Genomic DNA, 26,255 nt, shown 5'->3' on the forward strand with positions numbered 1-26,255 from the left:
ATACCAGGAATGGGGGATTGAGGAGGCCACACATACCAGGATTTGGGGATTGAGGAGGCCACACATACCAGGATTTGGGGATTGAGGAGGCCACACATACCAGGAATGGAGGATTGAGGAGGCCACACTTACCAGGATTTGGGGATTGAGGAGGCCACACTTACCAGGATTTGGGGATTGAGGAGGCCACACATACCAGGAATGGGGGATTGAGGAGGCCACACTTACCAGGATTTGGGGATTGAGGAGGCCACACATACCAGGATACTTGGATTGAGGAGGCCAAACATACCAGGAATGGGGGATTGAGGAGGCCACACATACCAGGAATGGGGGATTGAGGAGGCCACACATACCAGGATTGGGGGGTTGAGGAGGCCACACATACCAGGAATGGGGGATTGAGGAGGCCACACATACCAGGATTTGGGGATTGAGGAGGCCAGACATACCAGGATTTGGAGATTGAGGAGGCCACACATACCAGGAATGGGGGATTGAGGAGGCCACACTTACCAGGATCTGGGGATTGAGGAGGCCACACATACCAGGGATTAGGGGATTGAGGAGGCCACACATACCAGGATTGGGGGATTGAGGAGGCCACACATACCAGGAATGGGGGATTGAGGAGGCCACACATACCAGGATTGGGGGATTGAGGAGGCCACACATACCAGGAATGGGGGATTGAGGAGGCCACACTTACCAGGATCTGGGGATTGAGGAGGCCACACATACCAGGGATTAGGGGATTGAGGAGGTCACACATACCAGGATTGGGGGATTGAGGAGGTCACACATACCAGGAATGGGGGATTGAGGAGGCCACACATACCAGGAATGGGGGATTGAGGAGGCCACACATACCAGGATTTGGGGATTGAGGAGGCCACACATACCAGGAATGGGGGATTGAGGAGGCCACACTTACCAGGATTTGGGGATTGAGGAGGCCACATATACCAGGAATGGGGGATTGAGGAGGCCACACTTACCAGGATTTGGGGATTGAGGAGGCCACACATACCAGGGATTAGGGGATTGAGGAGGCCACACATACCAGGATACTTGGATTGAGGAGGCCAAACATACCAGGAATGGGGGATTGAGGAGGCCACACATACCTGGAATGGGGGATTGAGGAGGCCACACATACCAGGATTGGGGGGTTGAGGAGGCCACACATACCAGGAATGGGGGATTGAGGAGGCCACACATGCCAGGATTTGGGGATTGAGGAGGCCAGACATACCAGGATTTGGAGATTGAGGAGGCCACACATACCAGGAATGGGGGATTGAGGAGGCCACACTTACCAGGATCTGGGGATTGAGGAGGCCACACATACCAGGGATTAGGGGATTGAGGAGGCCACACATACCAGGAATGGGGTATTGAGGAGGCCACACATACCAGGAATGGGGGATTGAGGAGGCCACACATACCAGGATTGGGGGGTTGAGGAGACCACACATACCAGGAATGGGGGATTGAGGAGGCCACACATACTAGGATTGGGGGATTGAGGAGGCCACACATACCAGGATTGGGGGATTGAGGAGGCCACACATACCAGGATTGGGGGATTGAGGAGGCCACACATACCAGGATTTGGGGATTGAGGAGGCCACACATACCAGGGATTGTGGGGGCCACACATACCAGGGATTGTGGGAGCCACACATGCTAGGAATTGTGGGGGCCACACATACCAGGGATTGTGGGATTGAGGGGGCCACACATACGAGGATGAGGAAATTTACCAGTAGCTGCTGCATTTCCCACCCTAGGCTTATACTCAAGTCAATAGGTTTTCCCATTTTTATGTGGTAAAATTAGGGGCTTCGGCTTATATTCGGGTCGGCTTATTTAAAATATACGGTATTTTAAAATCAGTGAGTACGTGGTGCCCATATTACTGCAGGACTGTGGCGTGCATTATACTATATGGGGGCTGCATTTTACCCTATGGGGTGTGTAATATACTGTATGGAGGACTATGGGGAGTGCATTATATTCTATGGAGGACCATGGGAAGTTCCCCCAGCACCCGGCACAATACTTACCTCTCCCCGTGCCTCCGCAGCAGCTTCGGTCTCTTCCGTGTCCTCTGACTGTGACGTCTCAGGTCAGAGGGCGCGGTGACGTCTTTACGCCACGCTCTCTCCTGAGCCATCACAGCGCAGAGCGGGAAGACAGCGGCAACGCTGAGGAGTCCAGAGCAGCGGCAGCAGGTGAGACGTGAGGTGAGTATTTGATTTTTTTTTTTTATTGTATGGAGGCCTGTGGCAGTATAAGGGAGGGGGGTGAGGTGGGGGTGTGTGACATCTTGCATGGGGCAGTATAAGGGAGGGGGGTGTGTGACATCCTGCATGGGGCATTATAAGCAAGGATGGGATGTGACGTCCTGCATGGGGCATTATAAGGGAAGGGGTGTGTGACATCCTGCATGGGGCATTATAAGGGAGGAAGGGTATGTGACATCCTGCATGGGGCATTATAAGGGGGGGGGTGTGACATCTTGCATGGGGCATTATATGGGGGGAACAGCCTGCATAGGGCATTGTGTGGGGGGAACAGCCTGCATGGAGCGTTATATGGGGGCCAGTTTCTGTATGGAGCGTTATATGGGGCCAGTATCCTGCATGGAGTGTTATATGGGGGCCAGTATCCTGCATGGAGTGTTATATGTGGGCCAGTATTCTGTATGGAGCGTTATATGGGGGCTAGTATCCTGTATGGAGTGTTATATGGGGGCCAGTATTCCGTATGGAGCGTTATATGGGGGCCAGTATTCTGTATGGAGCATTATATGGGGGCCAGTATCCTGTATGGAGTGTTATATGGGGGCCAGTATTCTGTATGGAGCATTTTATGGGGGCCAGTATTCTGTATGGAGCATTATATGGGGGCCAGTATCCTGTATGGAGCATTATATGGGGGCCAGTATTCTGTATGGAGCGTTATATGGGGGCCAGTGTTCTGTATGGAGCGTTATATGGGGGCCAGTATTCTGTATGGAGTGTTATATGGGGCCAGTATCCTGTATGGAGCGTTATATGGGAGCCAGTATTCTGTATGGAGCGTTATATGGAAGCCAGTATTCTGTATGGAGCGTTATATGGGGGTCAGTATCCTGTATGGAGCGTTATATGGGGACCAGTATCCTGTATGGAGCATTTTATGGGGGCCAGTATACTGTGTGGAGCGATTCGCTGGTTTCTGAGCTATTGTGGAATTTACAATAGACCTCACTCATGTAATGTAATAAGTGAAATCTTTGCATTGTACTATATATATATTTCTCTTCGGTATCTGTGACCATGGCTTGCCTCCCCCTAGTTTTGATCCTGGGTACGCCCATGGCCTGTACCCATAGCAATAAAGATGAATTGTTTGCAGATTTTCAAATGGAATGGAGAAAGATCCCTCAAGATTAGTGATGAACGAGCACTAAAATGCTCGGGTGCTCGATGCTCGGGTCGAGCACATTGGAATACTCGTGTGCTCGACCCAAGCAACGAGCCCAATGTAAGTCTATGGCAAACTCGAGCATTTTTCATGCAGCTCCCCCCGGCGGTCTGCAGGGGGCCTAAAAATTGCCCAATTCGATGGGAACAGTGCTCAAATGACATGGAAACAGCATGGGGAAGACCCCTGGAAGCATTTCTGACTCCCAGGTCACTGCTGTCAGCAACGTTGTCAGAGTATTACGCCACTTTTAGGGAGTCACAATAAAACATATAAAAACAAAACCAAAATGGATTTTCCTGGGAAATATGTTAAGGAGCATCCTTTCCACGGTAATGACTTGTATATAAGGCCAAATAAATATACAAAAACAAAAATGCTCCTTCACACCTTGGGCTATGTTCACACGTAGCGTTTTTGATGCGTTTTTGCACTTTTGCATTGCTTTCAACCAAGACAAATGCATTCAACAGGAAATGTCATTTTAACATTTTACAACCTTATCTGGCCATGTGGTGTGTGACACATCGTCAGAAGCATGCATATGTGGCGCCCCTGAGGGTTCGGTCGCCACAGAGGTACTGTATCTCACCCAGAGGTGTGGTATCTCACTCTCAAGTAAGGAAGGAGTACTGCCTGGGACCCTAACACCTGCATCCAACACATTCCACTTCAGAGGGGGCATGGCGAGATTGCTCCTAAGGGAGAGCACAGTCCCTGGTCCCTAGCTGATGGGTGGAACTATGTAGTGGGTGTGGGTGGAGGACGTAGTTCAGGGGAGCACAGGAAAGGAAGTGAGATAAAAGCAGGAACCATCTTGAAAGGACAAGTCAGTCAGAGGAGTCAGACAGTCCAGTCTGAGGAGGAGAGTGTGTGGAGCAGGAGCTCTGCTCAGAAGGAGGGCCTAGTGAGAGGCCCAAGGCTGAGGAAGGAGAGAGGAACAGGAGCAGGAGGAAGGCTCCAGGAACAAAGAAGGGACCCCAGTCCTGGAGGCCACCTGTACACCCGAATCTACCAGGAGGTGGAGGGGTCAGGCTGCACAAAGGGGACCGGTCCCTCAATTAGCAGAGTACTTCATGTCTTAACTAGAAACCGGAGGCTGCAATATTTCAAGTCCTGCAGCCAACAGTCCACATCAGTATCTCAAAGAAGGTAGCCATAGAGGACCCAGGGGACGGAACAGACGTCGCCCGACAAGGCCCGCAGGTACTGGATTGGGACACTGGGTGTGAGGTGTAGGAAGACGGCCAGAGAGAGAGAACATACAGAAGGGGGTCCCGCTAAGTACTCCAGAGATATCTGAGTGTTGGCTGAACCCCTCCCTGAGTAAGCGCAGCACGACGAGGGAAGTTACACCTGTACCTGTAACTTGGATTGCAACAACCGTGAGTAAAGACCCTGAAGACTGCTCCCCACTGTCTCTGTGATTATTATCTGCGCCATCACCCCTGCATTACAATGCCCAGCATCATCTATAACATCTACAACATCTACCCAGCCCTGGAGCTAAGCTCTACCTGTGGAGAGCTAAACTAACTCTGCTGCACTAACATCAGCTCCAGAGGACTGCTCAGCAGCGGCGGCTCCACATAGCCGCATACCACAAGTGGCATCACAATCTGTATATAAGAACTATGAATCCCCTGTAAATATTCCCCTTTTGATTGACCGCCCTTGGTCACGGACCGGGTCACCGCCACTGTGACATCTCCCCTAGCAATGACCGGCCCGGCACCGAGTACCCGACGGCCCAGGGGGCGCGTCACATACAGTGCTGAAAAGACATGGGAACAGCATGGGGAAGACCTCTAGAAGCAGCTCTGACTCCCAGGTCACTGCCTTAAACTGTGGTCATCTTATCAGACGTGATCCTATATTACTGCGGTAATAATACAGACATTTTTGGCAACGTGACAAAAATTAAACTCCATTTAAAATGGTCAAGGCTCGTGGCAAGGGATGGGTAAATGGACGCAATGGTAATGGCGCATGCAGAGGCCGACGCCATGGGCAAGATGAAACTGTGCCTGCTGAGGGAGCACAACAAACACCCACGTCATGTCGAACTACCTCCCTGTCCCAATTTCTAGGGGGCTGCAGAACACCACTATTGAAGCCAGAGCAGTGTGAAAAGGTTGCTGGTTGGATAGCAGATAAAGCTTCCAGTCAGTTTACCACCACCACCACCCTGTCTTCCACATGGTCCAGTCTCAGTAGCCGTGAGCCATGACCACATTATTATTATTACTTTATCGCCTTTTATTCCATGGCACTTTACATGTGGAAAAGGGGCATACATCGCAAAAACAATTACAATAATGTTGAACAAAAAAAATGTGACAGCGACTGGTACAGGAGAGGAGAGGACCCTGCCCCCGAGGGCGCACAGTCTACAAGGGATGGGATACAGTAGATGAGGGTAGGGCTGGTCGTGCAGCGGTATGGTGGAGCGAGGGTTACTGCAGGTTGTACACTTGTCAGAATAGGTGGGTCTTCAGATGCTTTTTGAAGGTTTCCACGGTCGGCGATAGTCTGATATGTTGAAGTAGAGAGTTCCAGAGTAAGGGGATGCACGGGAGAAATCTTGTATGCCATTGTAAGAAGAGGAGATAAGAGGGGAGTAGAGAAGGAGATCTTGTGAGGGTCGGAGGTTACGTGCAGGTAAGTACCAGGAGACTAGGTCACAAATGTATGGAGGAGACAGGTTGTGGATGGCTTTGCATGCCAAGGTTAGGGTTTTGAACTGGAGTCTTTGGGCAATGGGGAGCCAGTGAAGAGATTGACAGAGGGGAGAGGCCGGGGAATAGCAGGGGGATAGATGGATTAGTCGAACAACAGAGTTTAGGATAGATTGGAGGAATGCGAGAGTGTCAGAAGGGAGGCCACAGAGGAGGAGGTTGCAGTCGTCAAGACGAGAGATGATGAGGGCGTGCACTAGTGTTTTTGTAGATTCGTGGTTGAGGAATATGCGGATCTGGGAGATATTTTTTACTTGGAGTCGGCATCTTGCTCACGCTGATCTTCCTTCTTCCCACCATTCCGAGTGCCCTGAAACAACTGATCCCACACTTGGACACTCCAAAGAACTGTTTTGTTCCTCTTTCCATTCATAGATTCTGGCCTTGCGCTCGGTCTGCTCGGAAGTGGAAAGAGCTTGGATATGTGGTTTGAAGAAGAGATTAGAGTCCAGGGTTACCCCAAGAGCTGTTCACTTTTCCAACGATAGATTCGGGCCTCTCTCAGCTTCAAGCAGGGCAGCAGATCGCATGTAGCAATTTGAGCAGCCATGGTCACCCGAAGGTGAAGGTGAGAAAATGCAATTACTGTCGCAAGAGGTGGACAATGTTGAAACACAATGGACAGAAAGTCAGGAGGAGGACCATGGTGAGGAAGTGGAAGAAGAAGCGGTGGACGATGAAGTCACTGACCCAACCTGGCAAAGGGACATGTAGAGCGAGTACAGCAGCACACAAGGGGAGGGAGGCATAGCACCACAACAGGCAGGAACAAGCAGTGTGGTGGCCACAGACACAAGACGGGCAACTGCTCCCCAGAACACCAACACAATGCAAGTTGCCAGTACAATTGTTATGTCTTCCCGGGTCTGGTTCTTTTTTAAAGACTGCTCAGATAATCCCAAAAAGGCCATTTACAACAGCTGCCAGGCCAGCATCAGCAAGAGCACCAAAAAAACTTCCAGCCTGGCCACCACCAGCATGCTCAGGCACATGACAGCTAAGCACCTGACTAGCTGGGCCGAACAGCAAGGACCAGAAACAGTATCTGTGTGTGACACCATCGCCTCTTCCGCTGTTGTGTGACTCGCCCAGGGGGAATACGGGGGTTACTCGGTACCTGGGCCTTGACGTTCTGTGGGAAGTCACGGCAGTCGGCTACCGGGCCCGTACCCTGGAGTCACTCTTTAAAATGGGTTTTGTTAACAGTTTTGTCTCATGACACCACCTGTGGCTCCTGGTAATGGGTACCAGCACTGCTGCATACCTCCAGGGGTGATGGGATGGCAGCTGGGATGTCTCTGCTGCCCACAGACAGGTGGAGCGGGCCCCCGGGGCAGGGTTGATGAAAGGGATGCAGGTGAGAGGTGACCCGGTCGGGTCAGGGGGAATGACGGACACGCACACAGGGAGTTCGCTTCAGTACCTTTACTGGTGTAGATGGCAGGTACGGTCCAGGGTAGTTGATAGGAAGGGTGGACTTCTGGACTCTCCCCAGTGAGCGGGTATAAGGCCTCCTGATCCATTTTTTCCTCTCACTCTGAAGCTTCTGACCTGCCTGGAACTAGGCCTAGCTTCTATGCTGTTTCACTCTCTCACCTGTCTGCTTGGTAATAGAACTTTTCTCCGGCTACCACTATCCCTGGACTCTGGGGCCTTCGTGGTTCCTAGTTCTGTAAAATGATGGTAGCTTCAGGTTGACCAGGGGTCTGGAATCCTCCTGGTATGCCGGTTGTCCCTACTGGGTGTGGAGGACCCTGTAGGCGCATACCCGGTGTCCGGCTTGTGTCCTGGGGTGAGCTTCAGATGCTCCTCTGCCCCCTTAACTCCTCTCTCCTCTCTCCTTGCCTCGGCCACACTCGGGGCCCTCAACACAGCAGCTCCCGTGCTGCTTCTTCACTGGTCTCAGTGCCAGCACACTCTCTGCCTACCTAACTCCACCCTTCAGTATATATATCCCTAACAGGCTCCCTCTGGTGGTATGAGGTGGAAGGGTGGAGGTGTCTGTTATGTAATGAGGGTGGTGGAGGCGGAAGCTTTCCACAACCTCAAGTAGCATAATTATTATTATTTACTATTAAAGTGTAATTTATTCCATGGCGCTTTACAAGTGAAAAGAGGTCACTGACTGGTACAAGAGCAGAGAGGACGGGAGTAGAGAAGGAGATCTTGTGAGGATCGGAGGTTGTGTGCAGGTATGTACCGGGAGACTAGGTCACAGATATATGGAGGAGACAGGTTGTGGATGGCTTTGCATGTCATGGTTAGGGTTTTGAACTGGAGTCTCTGGGCAATGGGGAGCCAGTGAAGGGATCTTATAGATTGCAATCTTATAGATTGCTGGAGCCCGTCCACAGTAAAAAAGCAGCCATAGTGTGTCCGGGTACCTTCACACAGACTTTTCTTAGGCAGGGCTGCTTCTCGGCAGGGTTGGAAGGGCCCCCCAGAGAACCGGAGACTCCTCCAGTGGGCCCTGGCTTCTCCTTCAGGACAGTTCATTGTGCAAACCTTGCAGGTCGTGATGATGATCGAGGCCACCATCTCCTTAGGTTGCTGGTGGTACTTTTCTGTGGGAATCAGCTTGGCTCCAACCAGCCTGGAATATTTCCAGTGAATTATGGCATGACGCCATGGTATTAGCACTGCCCCCAGTACCAGTAGCGAAGCCATCCACAATTTCCTTCTCAGGAATTTTATTTGATAGACTTAGTGGCTGCCCAAATAATTTTATTTCTCACAAAGGAGCTGAAGATAGAGTGGCAGCAGTTGGATTCAAGTTTCTCCAGCCAGTTAGATATCAGAGGGTGAACGGCAGCACATTGGCTCAGTGGTTAGCACTAAAGCCTTGCAGTGCTGGGGTCCTGGGTTGAAATTCCAACAAGGAAGACATCTGCAATGAATTTGTATGCTCTCCCCATGTTTGCGTGGCTTTCCCCCTCAGTAAAAATGCAGCCATAGTGTGTCCAGGAACCTTCACACAGACTTTTCTTAGCCAGGGCTGATTCTCGGCAGAGTTGGATGGGCCTACCAGAGAATCCTCTGGTGTGCCCTGGCTTCTCCATCATGGGAGTTCATGATAGCGCAAACTTTGCAGCTGCTATGGGGCTCTTGAGTGGGGGAGAAAGGTGAGCCCTCAGAATCAGATCCTATGGTGGGCCCAATGTTCTTCAGCCTGACACTGCTTCTCTTTGAGAGTTACATTTTACCAAAGCCATATTGTTTAGCTCGGTGAAAGGACTGGCATAGAGGGAAACCATATCTACTCCGGCTGTTATTTCTCCGTCACCAGGTTTAGATCATTGTCACACATGACCATGCCTGGCTGTATGTTCAGCAGTGAGAGCCACAGATCAGGCTGCTGTGTTACAGCTTTCAACAACTCTGCAGCGCTGGGCGGTTTGTCACCTAAGCATTAAGCATGTTATCTTCAGCACAGCCTGTTTCCGCTTGGCCAAGGCAGTGCTGCAGTGCTGTCAGCTTGTGACTGATGTGGTCATTTCGGAGATGGAGGAGGAGGTGCAGGAGCTGAACAATGTGATTACATTGTGGTCACATTGGTGACTCTGGTTTTTATACTAAAAAAAGATCCTACTGTGTTTTTATTTGTTTATTTTTTTTTTACGTCTCTTCTAATGTGTATTGGAGTTCATCCTAATTTTTGGCAGCCCCTGAAATAGTTGCATATGCAATAACAGTATAGGAGACACACTCCTTAATAATAGGAAGGACAATTCAAATAGATTCTATGTTCTAGAATATTACCTGTCTTATCTGAAATTCTTTTACGGGTGAGGCATCGCAGTATGGATAGCGTTTAACACCGATCCAGACAGGTATTATTGCCTTATACTGCGTCATGCTGGTGCTGTCCAAAAAAAATGTAAAATCTATTCTATTCCCTATTGATAACGCTGTTAGATGCATTTGCAATAGGGCCTGGTGCTGATAGGTGGTATCATCACCATCTACAGATGAGTGTTCATTCTAGTCGCATAAATGTCTTCCACAGTCCATAACTTTTTTTTTTTTATTATTTCTTTGGCCTTATATTCAAGTCATTACCTGGAAAGAATTTTTCTTATCATTTTTTTTTCAGTCTGTAAAAGTGGCGCAATACCATTGTTAAAGGGCATGAATATTCAACCTCTCTCCACGCCCATGGGCGTGGGGAGAGGGTGAATATTCATACCCTTTAATGAGCGGGCACAGGAGATAGCCGGCCGCAGCAGGAGCCGCAGCGCGACTACACTGTGTGCCGGCTATGAAGCAGCATGAAGTCACTGCTCCCTGCGCACACAGACCCGGCGTGGGGAGCAGTGACTTCCGGCAGCTGATCTCTCCTTGTGAGCCGCGCATGGCAGTGACGTCATGCGCGGCTCACATGAAGAAATCAGTGCGGGCAGACAGGACGCAGCGCTGGAGGAGAGAACATAGTAACATAGTTTTAGTTTTTAAGGTTGAATGAAGACTAAGTCCATCTAGTTCAACCCATAGCCTAACTTGTTGATCCAGAGGAAGGCAAAAAACCCCATGTGGCAACACTAAGCTCCACATTGGGGAAAAAAATTCCTTCCCGACTCCATACGACAATCAGACTAGTTCCCTGGATCAACGCCCTATCAAGGAATCTAGTATTTATAACCTGTAATATTATACTTTTCAAGAAAGGTATCTATGCCCTTCTTAAATTTTAATAGTGAATCCCTCATTACAACATCATGCGGCAGAGAGCTCCATAGTCTCACTGCTCTTACAGTAAAGAATCCCCGTCTGTGATTATGATTAAACCTTCTTTCCTCCAGACGTAGAAGATGCCCCCTTATCCCTGTCTCAGGCCTCAGAGTAAAAAGATCAGTAGACAGGTCTTTGTACTGTCCCCTCATATACTTGTACATAGTAATAAGATCACCCCCTAAGCCTTCTTTTTTCCACAGTAAATAACCCCAAGTGTAATAACCTGTCTTGGTATTGCAGACCCCCCAGTCCTCTAATAACCTGTATTGGTATTGCAGACCCCCCAGTCCTCTAATAACCTTGGTCGCTCTTCTCTGCACCCGCTCTAGTTCAGCTATGTCTTTCTTGTACACTGGAGACCAGAACTGTACACAGTATTCTAAGTGTGGTCGCACTAATGACTTGTATAGAGGTAAAATTATGTTCTCCTCATGAGCATCTATGCCTCTTTTAATGCATCCCATTATTTTATTTGCCTTTGCAGCAGCTGCCTGACACTGGCCACTAAACGTGAGCTTGTCGTCCACCAATACACCCAGGTCTTTTTCAGTGACAGTTTTGCCCAGTGTTTTACAATTAAGCATATAATTATACATTTTATTTCCTCTGTCCAAGTGCATTACCTTACATTTATCCCCATTAAAGCTCATTTGCCATTTATCAGCCCAAGCTTCTAGTCTACATAGATCCTCCTGTAATATAAAATTGTCCTCCTCTGTATTGATTACCCTGCAGAGTTTAGTGTCATCTGCAAATATTGAAATATTACTCTGTATGCCCCCTACAAGGTCATTAATAAATATGTTAAAAAGAAGGGGGCCCAATACTGACCCCTGTGGTACCCCACTGTTAACTGAGAGCCAGTCTGAGTGTTTTCCATTTATAACCACCCTGTGTTTCCTATCACTGAGCCAATTCTTAACCCTCATACATATATTTTCCCCTATCCCCATTGTTCTCATTTTATGTATCAACCTTTTGTGTGGAACCGTATCAAAAGCTTTTGAAAAGTCCATATACACAACATCCACTGCATTGCCTTGGTCCAGTCCAGAACTTACCTCCTCATAAAAACTGATCAGATTAGTTTGACAGGAACCGTCCCTCGTAAACCCATGTTGATATTGGGTCATGAGGTTATTCTTCTTCAGATACTCTATTATAGCATCTCTTAGGAAACCCTCCAGGATTTTACCCACAGTAGAGGTTAAGCTTACCGGCCTATAATTTCCAAGTTCAGTTTTTGTCCCCTTTTTGAATAATGGCACCACATTTGCTATACGCCAGTCCTGGGGTACAGACCCTGCTATTATGGAATCTTTAAAGATTAAAAATAAAGGTCTATCTATGACGTTACTTAATTCCTGCAGTACTCGCGGGTGTATCCCATCCGGGCCCGGGGATTTGTCAACTTTAGTGATTTTTAGACGCCACCGTACTTCCTGCTGGGTGAAGCAAGTGACATTTACTGGAGAATTTTTGTCATCACTGATCATGTTTTCTGTCATGCGATTTTCTTGTGTAAATACGGTTGAAAAAAAATCATTTAGCATATTGGCTTTTTCCTCATCCTCATCCACCATTTCACCCAGACTATTTTTAAGGGGGCCAACACTATCATTTTTTAGTTTTTTACTATTTATGTAGTTAAAGAATATTTTGGGGTTATTTTTACTTTCTCTGGCAATGATTCTCTCTGCCTCAATCTTTGCTGCCTTGATTTGTTTTTTACATAATTTATTTAATTTTCTATATTTATTTAATGCCTCATCACTACCTACTTGCTTTAGTTCTCTAAATGCTTTCTTTTTGCCACTTATTGCGCCCCTTACAGCTCTATTTAGCCATAATGGTTTCCTCCTATTTCTAGCATGTTTATTCCCATAGGGTATATATTGTGCACAGGTCCTATTCAGGATGCTAATAAATGTCTCCCATTTGCTTTGTGTAGCTTTATGTCTCAGGATATCGTCCCAGTTTATTGCACTAAGATCATCTCTTAACCGTTGGAAATTTGCCTTCCTGAAGTTTAGTGTCCTTGTAACCCCTCTACTACACATCTTATTGAAGGTTACATGAAAGCTTATTATTTTGTGATCACTATTACCCAAGTGACCCCCAACTCGTATATTTGATATGCGGTCTGGACTATTGGTTAATATTAGGTCTAGCAGTGCCCCCCTTCTTGTTGGGTCCTGAACCAGTTGTGAAAGATAATTGTCTCTCATAGTTGTCAGTAACCTATTACCTTTGCTTGAACTACATGTTTCTGTTCCCCAATGTATTTCAGGGTAGTTGAAGTCCCCCATAATAATGACTTCTCCTTGAGTCGCTGCTTCATCTATTTGCTTTATAAGGATATTCTCCGCTACTTCCATTATTTTTGGAGACTTATAACAAACCCCTATCAGTAATTTATCATTTTTTCCCCCTCCCCTTATCTCCACCCACAGGGACTCTACATTTCCATTAGATTCACCTATATCCTCCCGCAAGACTGTTTTTAAGGATGATTTTACATATAAACACCCCCCCCCCCTCGCTTGTTTGTACGGTCATTTCTGAACAGACTAAAGCCCTGTAAATTAACTGCCCAGTCATGGTTCTCATCCAGCCATGTCTCAGATATCCCCACCATGTCAGAATTATTTTCCAACAAAATTATTTTAACTCCTCCATTTTGTTGGTGAGGCTTCTGGCATTAGTGTACATGCATTTTATGTATCTCTCTGTACCTCTATTCCTTCTTACTATATTGACTGTTCTAACCCCACCCCCAAGAAAGGTGACAGGTGAGTGGAGTGTTTATTTTTTTTTGTAATGTGCAGCCTGATGGGGATTAGGGAGACCATAGTTACATAGTTACATAGTTAGTAAAGCTGAATAAAGACTTGCGTCCATCAAGTTCGACCTGTTAGTTCTGTAATTGCTAAAGTTGATCCAGAGGAGGGCAAAAACCCCAAATGATTTGGCCAATCTTCACCTGAGGAAAAATTCCCTCCCGACTCTGAAACCAGCAGTCAGAATAAATCCCTGTATCAACCTACTATTTTACTCTATTTTTAAGTATATGCAGAAATCTGCCTGGTATCTAGAAAAGCATCCAGTCCCCGCTTGAACTGGTGTAGTGAATCCGACATTACCGTCTCCTCACTCAGTGAATTCCATATTCTCACTGCTCTTACCGTAAAGAACCCCTTCCTATGCTGGTGCTGAAACCTTTTCTCTTCCAGTCTTAGTGAGTGCCCTCTTGTTACCGTAATATCCCTCCTTTTGAACAAATCCCGGGCAAGGTCTCTATACTGTCCCCTAACATATTTGTACACATTTATTATGTCCCCCCTCAACCTTCTCTTTTCCAGGCTGAATAGTCCTAGTTTTGCCAACCTCTCTGGGTATTGCAGTCCCTCCATTCCCCTTATTAATTTTGTTGCCCTCCTTTGTACCTTTTCAAGCTCATTTCTATCCTTTCTATATATTGGGGCCCATAACTGAGCACAGTATTCCAAGTGTGGTCTGACCAGTGCTTTGTACAGTGGAAGAACAATGTTCTCATCCTTTGCAGCTATACCTCTTCTGATACATCCCATTACCCTGTTTGCCCTTACAGCAGCCGCCTGACTTTGGGCACTCCAATTTAGTTTGCTATCAATCAAGATGCCCAAGTCCTTCTCCATCTCTGAATTCCCCAATGATTTCCCATTCAGTGAGTACTGGTGACTTCCATTTTTCCTTCCCATATGTATGACCTTACATTTCTCCTCGTTAAACCTCATTTGCCATTTAATGCTCCACCTACCCAGCTTATCCAAGTCCCTCTGTAGGTCTGCACTGTCCTCTTTTGTATTAATTGTTTTACATAACTTTGTGTCATCTGCAAATATTGATATTTTACTATTTATCCCGTTGACTATGTCGTTAATAAAGATATTAAATAACATTGGGCCTAGTACAGACCCCTGTGGTACCCCACTAGTGACGCTTACCCAATCTGAGTATATTCCATTTATAACCACCCTCTGCCTTCTATCCTTTAGCCAGTTAGCTACCCACTTGCAGACATTTTCCCCCAGCCCCATCATTCTCATTTTGTATACCAACCTATTATGTGGCACGCTAGATTATTAGCATCAAGATGCTCCATGATTGCCTCATTAATAAAGCTTTCAAAAATTTTGCCCACAACGGACGTCAGACTCACCGGCCGATAGTTTCCGGCGTCACTTTTTGCTCCCTTTTTGAATATTGGCACTACATTCGCTTGTCGCCAATCAAGTGGCACAGACCCAGTCTCAACAGAGTCCTTGAATATAAGATATAACGGTCTGTCTATCACATGACTTAGTTCCCTTAGTACCCGTGGGTGTATGCCATCAGGTCCTGGTGATTGGTTTATTTTAATGTTACTGAGGCGTTTCTGTACCCCAGCTTGGGTTAGATTTGTCATACTTAGTGGAGGATTAAGCTTGTCACTTCTCATTTCTCCTGTTAGTTCTTTTTCCTTTGTGAAAGTTGACGAAAAAAATTATTTAATAGATTAGCTTTATCCTCATCTTTCTCTATGATTTTGCCTTCATCACTTTTTATCGGTCCAATATTATTCGATTTAATCCTTTTACTATTTATATACGTAAAGAACAGTTTGGGATTTGATCTACTTTCCCTAGCAATACGTCTCTCTGTTTCCTCCTTTGCTATTTTTATTTGTTTTTTACAGGTTCTCGTTTTTTCCTTGTAACACATTAGTGCCTCCTTGCTGTTTTCCTGTTTTAATCTCTTGAATGCCTCTTTTTTGCTATTTAACGCCCCTTTTACGTTCTTGTTCAACCATATTGGTTTCCTCTTATTTCTGGCCCTTTTATTCCCATACGGTATATACCTCTCGCACTGAGTATTCAGAATTCTTTTGAAGGTTTCCCATTTACTATTCGTATTCCTTTGATTAAGAACTTTGTCCCAGTCAGTAAGTTGAAGGTTTTCTATCAGCTGATCAAACTTCGCCCTCCTAAAGTTTAATGTTTTAGTTGTTCCCTTATTGATAACCCTACTGAAGGGCATTTTGAAATTGATAATATTATGATCGCTATTACCTAGGTGCCCCCCTATCTGTACCTCAGTTATTCTATCAGGCCTATTAGTCAATATTAAGTCCAACACGGCCGTCCCTCTCGTTGGTTCCTGCACTAGTTGGGAGAGATAATTATCCTTAATATTTGTCAAGAACCTTTTTCCTTTCTGCGATCTACAGGTTTCTGTTTCCCAGTCAATATCCGGGTAGTTGAAGTCCCCCATTACAATCACCTCATTATGTTTTGCTACTTTGTCTATTTGTCCTAATAGCAGTTTCTCATTCTCCTCTGTTATATTAGGTGGCTTATAGCAGACCCCCAGTAATATTTTATTATTATTTTTTGCCCCCTCTATCTCTACCCACATGGACTCGACCCCCTCTTCTCCCTCTCCTATATCTTCCCTTAGTCTGGGCTTTAGACGTGACCTTACATATAAGCAGACTCCTCCGCCCTTCCCCTGTTTCCGGTCCCTTCTAAATAAACTATAATCTGTTAAATTTACCGCCCAGTCGTAGCTATCGTCTAGCCAAGTCTCTGTTATACCTACGATGTCATACCTCTCCTCCGATATAAGCGCCCGCAGCTCATCCGCCTTATTGGTCAGGCTTCTTGCGTTGGTCAGCATGCAAGATAAAACTTTGGGGTTATTTAGCATCCTATTCTTCTCTAACGATCTAACTGTACTATCCCCACCCCCCTCTCCACCCTCATTATATTCACTTCTCCCCTTCCCCCTTGCTTGCCTCACATCCCACCTATTTCCTTGGTTTCCCCCCCCCGTCTCTAGTTTAAAAACTCCTCCAACCTATTAGCCATCTTCTTCCCCAGCACCGCTGCACCCTCCCCATTGAGGTGCAGCCCGTCCCTACGGTAGAGCCTGTAGCCGACAGCGAAGTCGGCCCAGTTCTCCATGAACCCAAACCCTTCTGCCTTGCACCAACTCTTTAGCCACTTATTCACCTCCCTAACCTCCCGTTGGCGCTCCTGTGTGGCTCGCGGGATTGGTAGTATTTCTGAGAAAACTACCTTGGAGGTCCTTGCCCTAAGCTTCCTACCTAGATCCCTGAAATCATTTTTAAGGACCCTCCATCTACCACTCACTTTGTCATTGGTGCCAATGTGGACCATGACCGCTGGGTCTTCGCCAGCCCCACCCAGTAACCTGTCAACCCGATCCGCGATGTGCCGGACTCGAGCGCCAGGGAGGCAGCACACCGTTCGGCGATCCCGGTCTTTGTGACAGATTGCCCTGTCTGTCCCCCTAATAATAGAGTCACCCACTACCAGGACCTGTCTAGCCTGCCCTACACTTCCCCCCTCCCCCTCATTACTGGAGCATACACTCCCCCGGCGGTCAGAGGATCTGTCGTGCTCCAATAATGCCGGTTCTGAACCAGCCTTCCTATACTTCTTCCCTCTATCCCTTCTAACTGTTACCCAGCTCCCTGCCTGTTCAGCCTGTGCTTCCCCACTAAGCTCCACCCCCAGTGTTGACCCATTGAGTGTCTGCTCGGTGAGCAGCAAACTCCGTTCCATGTTGTCGATGCTCCTCAGTACCGCTATCTGAGCACTTAGATCCAGGATTTGGGCTTCCAAGTGCACGATATGCTCACATCTCTCGCAGCAGTATGGATCCCTGAGCGGTAGCTCAGGGAATGCATACATTGCGCAAGATGTACACTGCACGGCTCCGGCCAACATGGACGTCATTCTAAATATGGGGATACAGTCAGTATATATGTACAAGTACAAAACACAATTATTTATATATAGGTGTATGGACGGGGATCAATTAGGGATGTGCAAGTGTATCGATTAGATATCGGCGCGGGATCAGTTAAGTATGGACGGGGGATCAATTAAGTATCAATTAAGTATGGATGGGGGATCAGCTGAGTGGGTCAGGTGGATTAATTAAGTATGGACCGTGTGTCAATTAACTATGGACTGGGATCAATAAGTATGGACTGGGGAAATAATTAATTGTGGACTAGGGAATCAATCAATTAATTATGGACAGGGGGTTTAATTAAATAGGATGGGGGGTAAAGCAAATAAATAGGTATGGACGGTGGGTCAATTAACTAAGGACTGGGGATCAAAAAGTATCAATAATATCAATAAATATGGACTGGGGAAATAATTAATTGTGGTCTGGGGAATCAATCAATTAATTATGGACAGGGGTTAATTAAATATGGTGGGGGATAAGGCAAATAGATAGGGACTGGGGATGAGTAAAAGTGGACAAGGGGAATCTATTAAATAGGACAAGGGGGATCAATCAATTATGGGCTGGGGGGGTCAATCATTTAAATGTGGTCAGGGGATCACTTTAATATGCATACTAGGACAGGGATTAGGGGTGCCATGCATACCAGGACAGGGATTAGGGGTGCCATGCATACCAGGACAGAGATTAGGGGTGCCACGCATACCAGGACAGGGATGAGGGGTGCCATACATACCAGGACAGGGATGAGGAGACCATGCATACCAGGACAGGGATGAGGGGTACTATGCATACCAGGACAGGGATGAGGGGTGCCCTGCATACCAGGATAGGGATGATGGATGCCATGCATACCAGGACAGGGATGAGGGAGTCATGCATACCAGGATAGGGATGAGGGGTTCCATGCATACCAGGACAGGGATGAGGGGTGCCCTGCATACCAGGATAGGGATGATGGATGCCATGCATACCAGGACAGGGATTAGGGGTGCCATGCATACCAGGACAGGGATGAGGGGTGCTATGCATTCCAGGACAGGGATGAGGGGTGCCATGCATACCAGGATAGGGATGAGGAGTGCCATGCATATCAGGATAGGGATGAGGGGTGCCATGCATACCAGGACAGGGATGAGGGGTGCCATGCATACCAGGATGAGGGATGGGGTGCCATGCATACCAGGACAGGGATGAGGGGTGCCATGCATACCAGGACAGGGATGAGGGGTGCCATGCATACCAGGATAGGGATGATGGGTGCCATGCATACCAGGATAGGGATTAGGGGTGCCTGCATACCAGGACAGGGATGAGGGGTGCCATGCATACCAGGATAGGGATTAGGGGTGCCATGCATACCAGGACAGGGATGAGGGGTGCCATGCATACCAGGACAGGGATTAGGGGTGCCATGCATACCAGGATAGGGATTAGGGGTGCCATGCATACCAGGATAGGGATGAGGGGTGCCATGCATATCAGGATAGGTATGAGGGGTGCCATGCTTACCAGGATGGGGATCAGGGATGCCATGTATACCAGGATGGGGATTGCTGTGCCATGCATACCAGGATAGGGATGAGGGGTGCCATGCATACCAGGACAGGGATGATGGGTGCCATTCATACCAGGATAGGGATTAGGGGTGCCATGCATACCAGGATAGGGATGAGGGGTGCCATGCATACCAGGATAGGGATGAGGGGTGCCATGCTTATCAGGATAGGGATGATGGGTGCCATGCATATCAGGATAGGTATGAGGGGTGCCATGCATACCAGGACAGGGATGAGGGGTGCCCTGCATACCAGGATAGGGATGATGGATGCCATGCATACCAGGATAGGGATTAGGGGTGTCTGCATACCAGGACAGGGATGAGGGGTGCCATGCATAGCAGAATAGGGATGATGGGTGCCATGCATATCAGGATAAGTATGAGGGGTGCCATGCATACCAGGATAAGGATGAAAGGTACCATGCATACCAGGATAGGGATGATGGGTGCCATTCATATCAGGATAGGTATGAGGGGTGCCATGCATACCAGGATAAGGATGAAGGGTGCCATGCATACCAGGATGGAGGGATACCAGGATGGGGGTATGCCAGGCATACCAGGATGGGGATGGGGACCACATTTAAAAGGAAGGCGGGCGGCATATATACCAGGATGGGGGATATTGTCAGAATTGGGGGACACTACCCCTATACCAGTGTCAGCAGAAGACCCCCTCCCCCTTAAAAGTGCATCATGACCACATTTTTTGCTTACATTTTTATTTCTTTATTTTCCTCCTCTAAAACCTAGGTGCGTCTTATGGTCCGGTGCGTCTTCTAGTATAGTATAGTTTTATACGGTATATGTGATACGTCTGATGGACAACCACAGTTTTAAATAGCGGGCTTGTAGTTTACTATTCTTCACAGCAACCACGTGTGAATAGCTTCCCCGACACACTGCAACAAACTGTTAATGGAGGCCAATATTTTTCATGTTCACTACAAATTTCTGGATTTTTAGCGCTGTAATATTGAAAGGACCTGGCCGTATTCTGCAGTGCTAACAAGCAAATGGCGCAGAAAAATGGTGTTCTCTGGATTGCTTTTTAAGAAAATAATCAGGATTAAGATCCAAAAACAATAACCCTGGCCCCTGAGACCTGGGGCTATGTCTACAAATATCTGAAACAGCAGGAACAGGCAGAACGTGCAATGGACCCTCTTGTGCTGTATACACTGCCACATACAATGCCTGCCTAACTCCTGCTATCACCACTGATTATATGCAGCTGGATTGGTCTTCAGAAGGACTGTTAGTTCAGATGGATATATATATATTTTGTGGAATACCTACACTAACTATGAAGAAGCGAATCTCTCCCTAGCTCAGCAGCACCTCCCCCTACTCGGCCTGATTCCGGAGTGACTGTGACGAGCATGGCGGCGCCAGGTCTGGTATAGACCTGATGACGTTGGGCGGCCAGCCAATCACTGTAATGCCACAACCAACATGGCTGCAGCATTACAGTGAGTGGCAGGCAATCCCTGCATGTTCATTGGCTCTCTAAAGTGCCCCAAACATGCAGGGAGGATACCCAAGCTCCCTCCGACCAACCCCGGAAATATTCGGCCAGCGCCGAGCTTGTCGAGCACAGTGATGCTCAGGCGAGTAACGCGTAGGGGCGAGCGCGTTCACTAATCAAGATGTCTTGAATACCCTGTGGCTTCAATGCCCTGTCGGTGCAGTGCAGTAGTTAAACCAGGAGGTTATGCTACAAAATACTAAGTTATGGCATTGTAAGCAATGCGTCCAGAGATATATGTAATGTCAGCACAACCTTCTACTATGGGTAAAACAATGTACTTATATTGGAAAGGAATCATTGGCTATGACTTAACATTTAACGCCCTGCTCTTGGGGAACATGAAAGTTCTGCGGCCTGAGAGTCAACTCAGATGGCCGCCCAAGGAGAGATGCACATCTTATGATAGAAGCGGTGCCTACATACCCATGGAAGACCGAGCACTGAAGGAAACTGCAAATTCTGCTATCAATTATTCAATCAAATGAAAAAGAAACAGTAAAGACTTATAGAAGGAAGGGAAAAATGATTTCTTATTTATCAAGAGAAACTTTCCTCATTGTTCGCGGCATCGCTGATAGCAAATGACCGGAAACTTGTTTCAGTCTGAACGTGGACATTTTCCAAAGTCTTTTTATAAGGAATAGGTAACTTATCTTTGTTTGCTGCAGAAATCTTTGTACTATTAATCTGTTTTATGAGTAAATATAAAGTGTAACAACTGCAACGATTTTATTGTCTTTTCCATAGAATCAGGTTTAGTAATTCTGGTGAAGTCATTGGTCACGGGTAAGTCTTGTGTAATCTCCTCACATCTCCTATAAATTGAGACTCCTGGGAGGCAGCGATCACTCTGAGCTCAAACCCTGATCGAGAATCAGACCAAGAAGCTGAAAATGAGCAAGATCCAGCTGTTTTCTTTACAAGGCTTTAGTGGAGATGCTGTCAATATCTTGAGCGATACAAAGGACTTTCAAACTATGACCAACATTAAAGAAGTGAAGTCCATTAAAGTGTCAGATGGAATCTGGATCGTGTTTTCTGAAGATGACTACAAGGGAGAAATCGCTGTGTACAAGGAAGGCGACTACAGCCATGACATAAAGATCCCAAAAATCGGGTCAATGAGAAAATTACCTGGTGGTTTGGTCGACCACGTCATTACAGTCTACCCAGAAATTGACTATAAAGGGGACAATCAGAGGCTAAGAGGTACTTCTTACGAAAAAATAGCCTTCCAGATCTTGTCCCATGCAGTGGAGAAGGGCATTTGGCTCCTGTATGATGATACTGAGTTTAATGGAAACAGAATTGTCAGCATCATTGGAGACAAAGTTCCCGATGAGACTGCAAAAGCCTTGAATGGACCTGTGAAGTCTCTGAAACCCTACACAAACTACGAGTAACCAAAGTAAAGATGGAATCTGGGACATCCACCAGTCATTTCATGTAACTCCTCTGCTTAAATGATCCCTGCCTTCCTGACCTGCATCCATCTCCAGAGCTTCCATGGAAAAACCATCCGCCATCATATTTTCAGAGACATTTCATCAGAACTCGTCCTCTCACCGCCACTGAGACCTCATATATAAAGTGAGAGAAAGAAGTCAGGATACAATAATGACATTGAGCTTCATCTCATGCCCTGAAGATGGTGAGGACCAACACTGAAGATGGTGAGGACCAACACTGAAGATGGTGAGGACCAAAGCTGAATGCTCCAGTCCTGGGTACCAGGGGCTGTACGTCTTGATTTTGCTTCTTTATCCTGACACAATAATAAAAGCTTGTGTTTGCATCAGATAATTGTGATTTCTTCTGTATGAGATCCGAGGACGATGGTCACAGGTAGGTTCTACTGCTCATATTGGTGGACACAGGGTGATTGTGTGGCCAGTTACATTTACTGTCTAGCAAGAACTTTTCCTGTAGAAACGGGTAATGGGATTGTGGCTTCTTATAGAGTCTTCATTACCAGAACCAAACACAGATGAGGCTGAGTATAAGGCCAGGAGCGCAGTATATAGTGTATACTGGGTGTGTGTGGTGTATAGTAGATTAATAGAAATCTCCATATACAGTAAAGGCCCAAGCAGAGTGATGAAGCTCCTCCACCACTATATCGTGTATATAATCCGCAGATCTGCAGCTTTCTAATTGGCTTTGGTTCAGATTCATCCGTTTTCGTCACAATTCTGATGTTACACTGAATGTCGTTATTTTTTTTCCCATTCTCTGTTGCAAAAATAATTGGAAGTTTTGGCATTTTCTATACAAGACCGAGGAGCCATCATACTGAATACAGGGGAACCTTGGAGGCCATTGCAGTGTAAACAGTGGAGCTGTGGGGGCCATCATACTGAATACAGGGGAACCTTGGAGGCCACTGCACTGTAAACAGTGGAGCTGTGGGGGCCATCATACTGAATACAGGGGAACCTTGGAGGCCACTGCAGTGTAAACAGTGGAACTGTGGGAGCCATCATACTGAATACAGGTGAGCCTTGGAGGCCACTGCAGTGTAAACAGTGGAGCTGTGAGGGCCATCATACTGAATATAGGGGAAACTTGGAGGCCACTGCAGTGTAAATAGTGGAGCTGTGGGGGCCATCATGCTGAATACAGGGGAAACTTGGAGGCCATTGCAGTGTAAACAGTGGAGCCGTGGGAGCCATCATATTGAATATAGGAGAACCTTGGAGGCCACTGCAGTGTAAACAGTGGAGCTGTAGGGGCCATCATACTGAATACAGGGGAACCTTGGAGGCCACTGCAGTGTAAACAGTGGAGCTTGTGGGGGCCATCATATTGAATATAGGAGAACCTTGGAGGCCACTGCAGTGTAAACAGTGGAGCTGTGGGGGCCATCATACTGAATACAGGGGAACCTTGGAGGCCACTGCAGTGTAAATGTGGCACCCCAGGGGTCCGGTTGCCAAAGTGTCATTGCCTCTCTCACAAGGGGTGATGCCATGCCTGGAAGCAAGCAGGGTGTAGCATCGGCGTCTCTGCCCCGTTCTAGGCAGAGACGCCGTCCCTCTCACCTCCCCGCTCCTGGCGCGGCGTCCTCCAGCGCTGCTCTCCCCGCTGTTTCCGGCACGCGCTCCTTCCCCGGCAGTGTGCTTAGGGCGCGCGCGCGCGCGCTCCCCCTCTCTTAAAGGGACCGCGCGCGCCGTCCTAAGGAGTCCCCGGCCAATTGCCGGAGGACCTCCCATATAAAAGGCACCTCCTCCAAAATGGAGGTGCCCGAGCAATGTTGTAGCACTGTTCACTACTCTGCTTCAGCCCTCAGGTCCCGTTGCCAGTTACCTGCCAGATACCTGCCAGATTCCTGCCAGTCTGCTGTCTAATTCCTGCCTGTTATCCTGCTACCTGCCTGCTAGCCTGAGGTCCGACGGTCTGCCTTACTACTCCTGTCAGTCTGTCTAAGGACCAGCTTGCCCGCTCACCTGGGAGCGCACATCAACTACCTGCCTGCTTGCCTGAGGTCCGACGGTCTGCCTTCCAACTCTTGTCAGTCTGTCTATGGACCAGCTTGCCCGCTCACCTGGGAGCGCACATCTGCTACCTGCCTGCTAGCCTACCTGGAGGCTCTGCCGTCACGTGCTGTGACCACCTGCCTGTCCAGTGACTCCTGCCCGCTCACCTGGGAGCGCTCATCTGCTGCCTGTCTGTTGGTCTTCCTGGAGGCTCCGCCGTCACATGCTGTGACCACCCGTTTATCCAGAGACTCTCGTCTGCTCACCTGGGAGCTCACGTCTACCATCAGTCGCCACAGGTCGAGGTTGGGGGGCACTGAAGGCCCAGCAGCAGAAACCGGAGGGCAGGGGACTGCAGGTCTGCAGCACATAAGGCCCAGCACCGCCACGTGGGAGCGACACTCCAGGAAGGCCCGAGCTGCCTGCCATGCGGGTGATCACAAAGACGTTTCACTCAGGGACGAGGGCCGCAGAATAGCTATACTCAGCAGCGCCAAAGAGGTAGCACAGAGGGAAGGTCTACAACTCCACCTGGTGAGATGGATTCGCAACTTGCTTCCAGGCCGCCCGGACCTCTACTACCAGCTAGTACCCGTGCCCTGGTCCGCCTAACCACCGCAAGTAAAGATAAGAGGAAACCGCCATTAAGTTGAGGATTGATTATTAATAGTGTTACTCGAAGCTAGGGCCAAGCTCACCGTGATACTCGGGTGCTCGACCCGAGCAACAAGCCCAATGTTAGTCTATGGGAGACCCGAGCATTTTTGCGGTGGCACCCCCGGCAGTCTTTTAAAAGCCTAACAAGTGCCCAAAACGATAGTGACAGTGCTCAAATGACATGGGGACAGCATGGGGATCGCCCCAGGAAGCATTTCTGACCCCCAGGTCACTGCTGTCAACAACGTGGTCAGAGGTATTAAGCCACTTTTACGGGCTCACAATAAAACGTTCAAAAACTAAACTGAAACTTTTTTCCTGTGAAATATGTTAAGGAACTTCCTTTCCAGGGTAAAGGCTTGTGTATAAGGTAATATAAATAACCAAAAACAAAAATACTCCTCCACACATTGGGCTATGTTCACAGATAGCATTTATTATGCGTTTATGCACTTTTGTATTGCTTTCAACTGTGACAAATGCATTCACCGGGAAATGTCATTTTAACATTTTACAACCTTATCTGGCCATATGCTGTGTGACACATGCATACAGTGCTGAAAAGACATGGGAACAGCATGGGGAAGACCCCTGGAAGCATCTCTGACACCCAGGTCACTGCCTAAAAGTGTGCCCATCAGAAGTGATCCTTGCCGCATCAGAAGATGCAGACTTGCAACTATCCCCATGCAAGTTCTAGTCCCAGGGCAGTGTTCAATTGTACCTCCCCCGTTCCTTGCAATACAAGCGCAAGTATGCAGCCTGCCACCCACCCACCCCCAGGCTATACTGCTTGCTTGCTTGCACTTGAAATTGGGCCTTTTAGGCATGTGGAGGCGGAATCTGGCCACCACGTCATGGCTGCGTTGGCGGCCTAGTATCCATACTCAGTCCCCAGCCGCCTGGCGGCCGGGTGTCCATAAACGGTCCCCTGCCGCCCCTATTTCTCCTTGGAACATCACCCCACACACTTTTCTTAGCCCGGCCTGCTTTAGGGCAGCATTGGACGAGCCCACCAGAGAACGAGACTCCTCCGGTGGGCCCTGGCTTCTTCATCAGGGGAGTTGAGAGTGCCAAACATAAGTCCCATTATTGGGGAGTGGGTCTCCCATAGTATTTGCTTATGCCTTCCAAGCAAAAGCTTCCAAAAATTAGGATGGAGCAACTTGCAATGCTGGCACCCTTGTGGTATAGTGGTGGTGGAGGCTGAGGATAAGGAGAAGAACAGAAAACAGCCGAAATGAGGAAGCGTATACCCATGTGTGGGTGTGAAGCGGTGCATG

At 47.8% G+C, this 26,255-nt stretch overlaps 1 protein-coding gene across 1 annotated transcript; it reads left to right on the forward strand.

Annotated features, from left to right (window-relative positions):
- Window positions 1-21,732: 21,732 nt before the first annotated feature.
- LOC141154681 (epidermal differentiation-specific protein-like) lies at window positions 21,733-22,242 on the forward strand. The gene has a single exon (XM_073641044.1). The coding sequence runs from the start codon at window positions 21,733-21,735 to the stop codon at window positions 22,240-22,242; it is 510 nt and encodes a 169-aa protein (XP_073497145.1).
- Window positions 22,243-26,255: the final 4,013 nt, after the last annotated feature.

Source organism: Phyllobates terribilis, unplaced genomic scaffold (genome assembly GCF_046119375.1).
Source record: "Phyllobates terribilis strain yellow unplaced genomic scaffold, ASM4611937v1 Scaffold_1__5_contigs__length_1240528914, whole genome shotgun sequence".
Lineage (NCBI taxonomy): Eukaryota > Metazoa > Chordata > Amphibia > Anura > Dendrobatidae > Phyllobates > Phyllobates terribilis.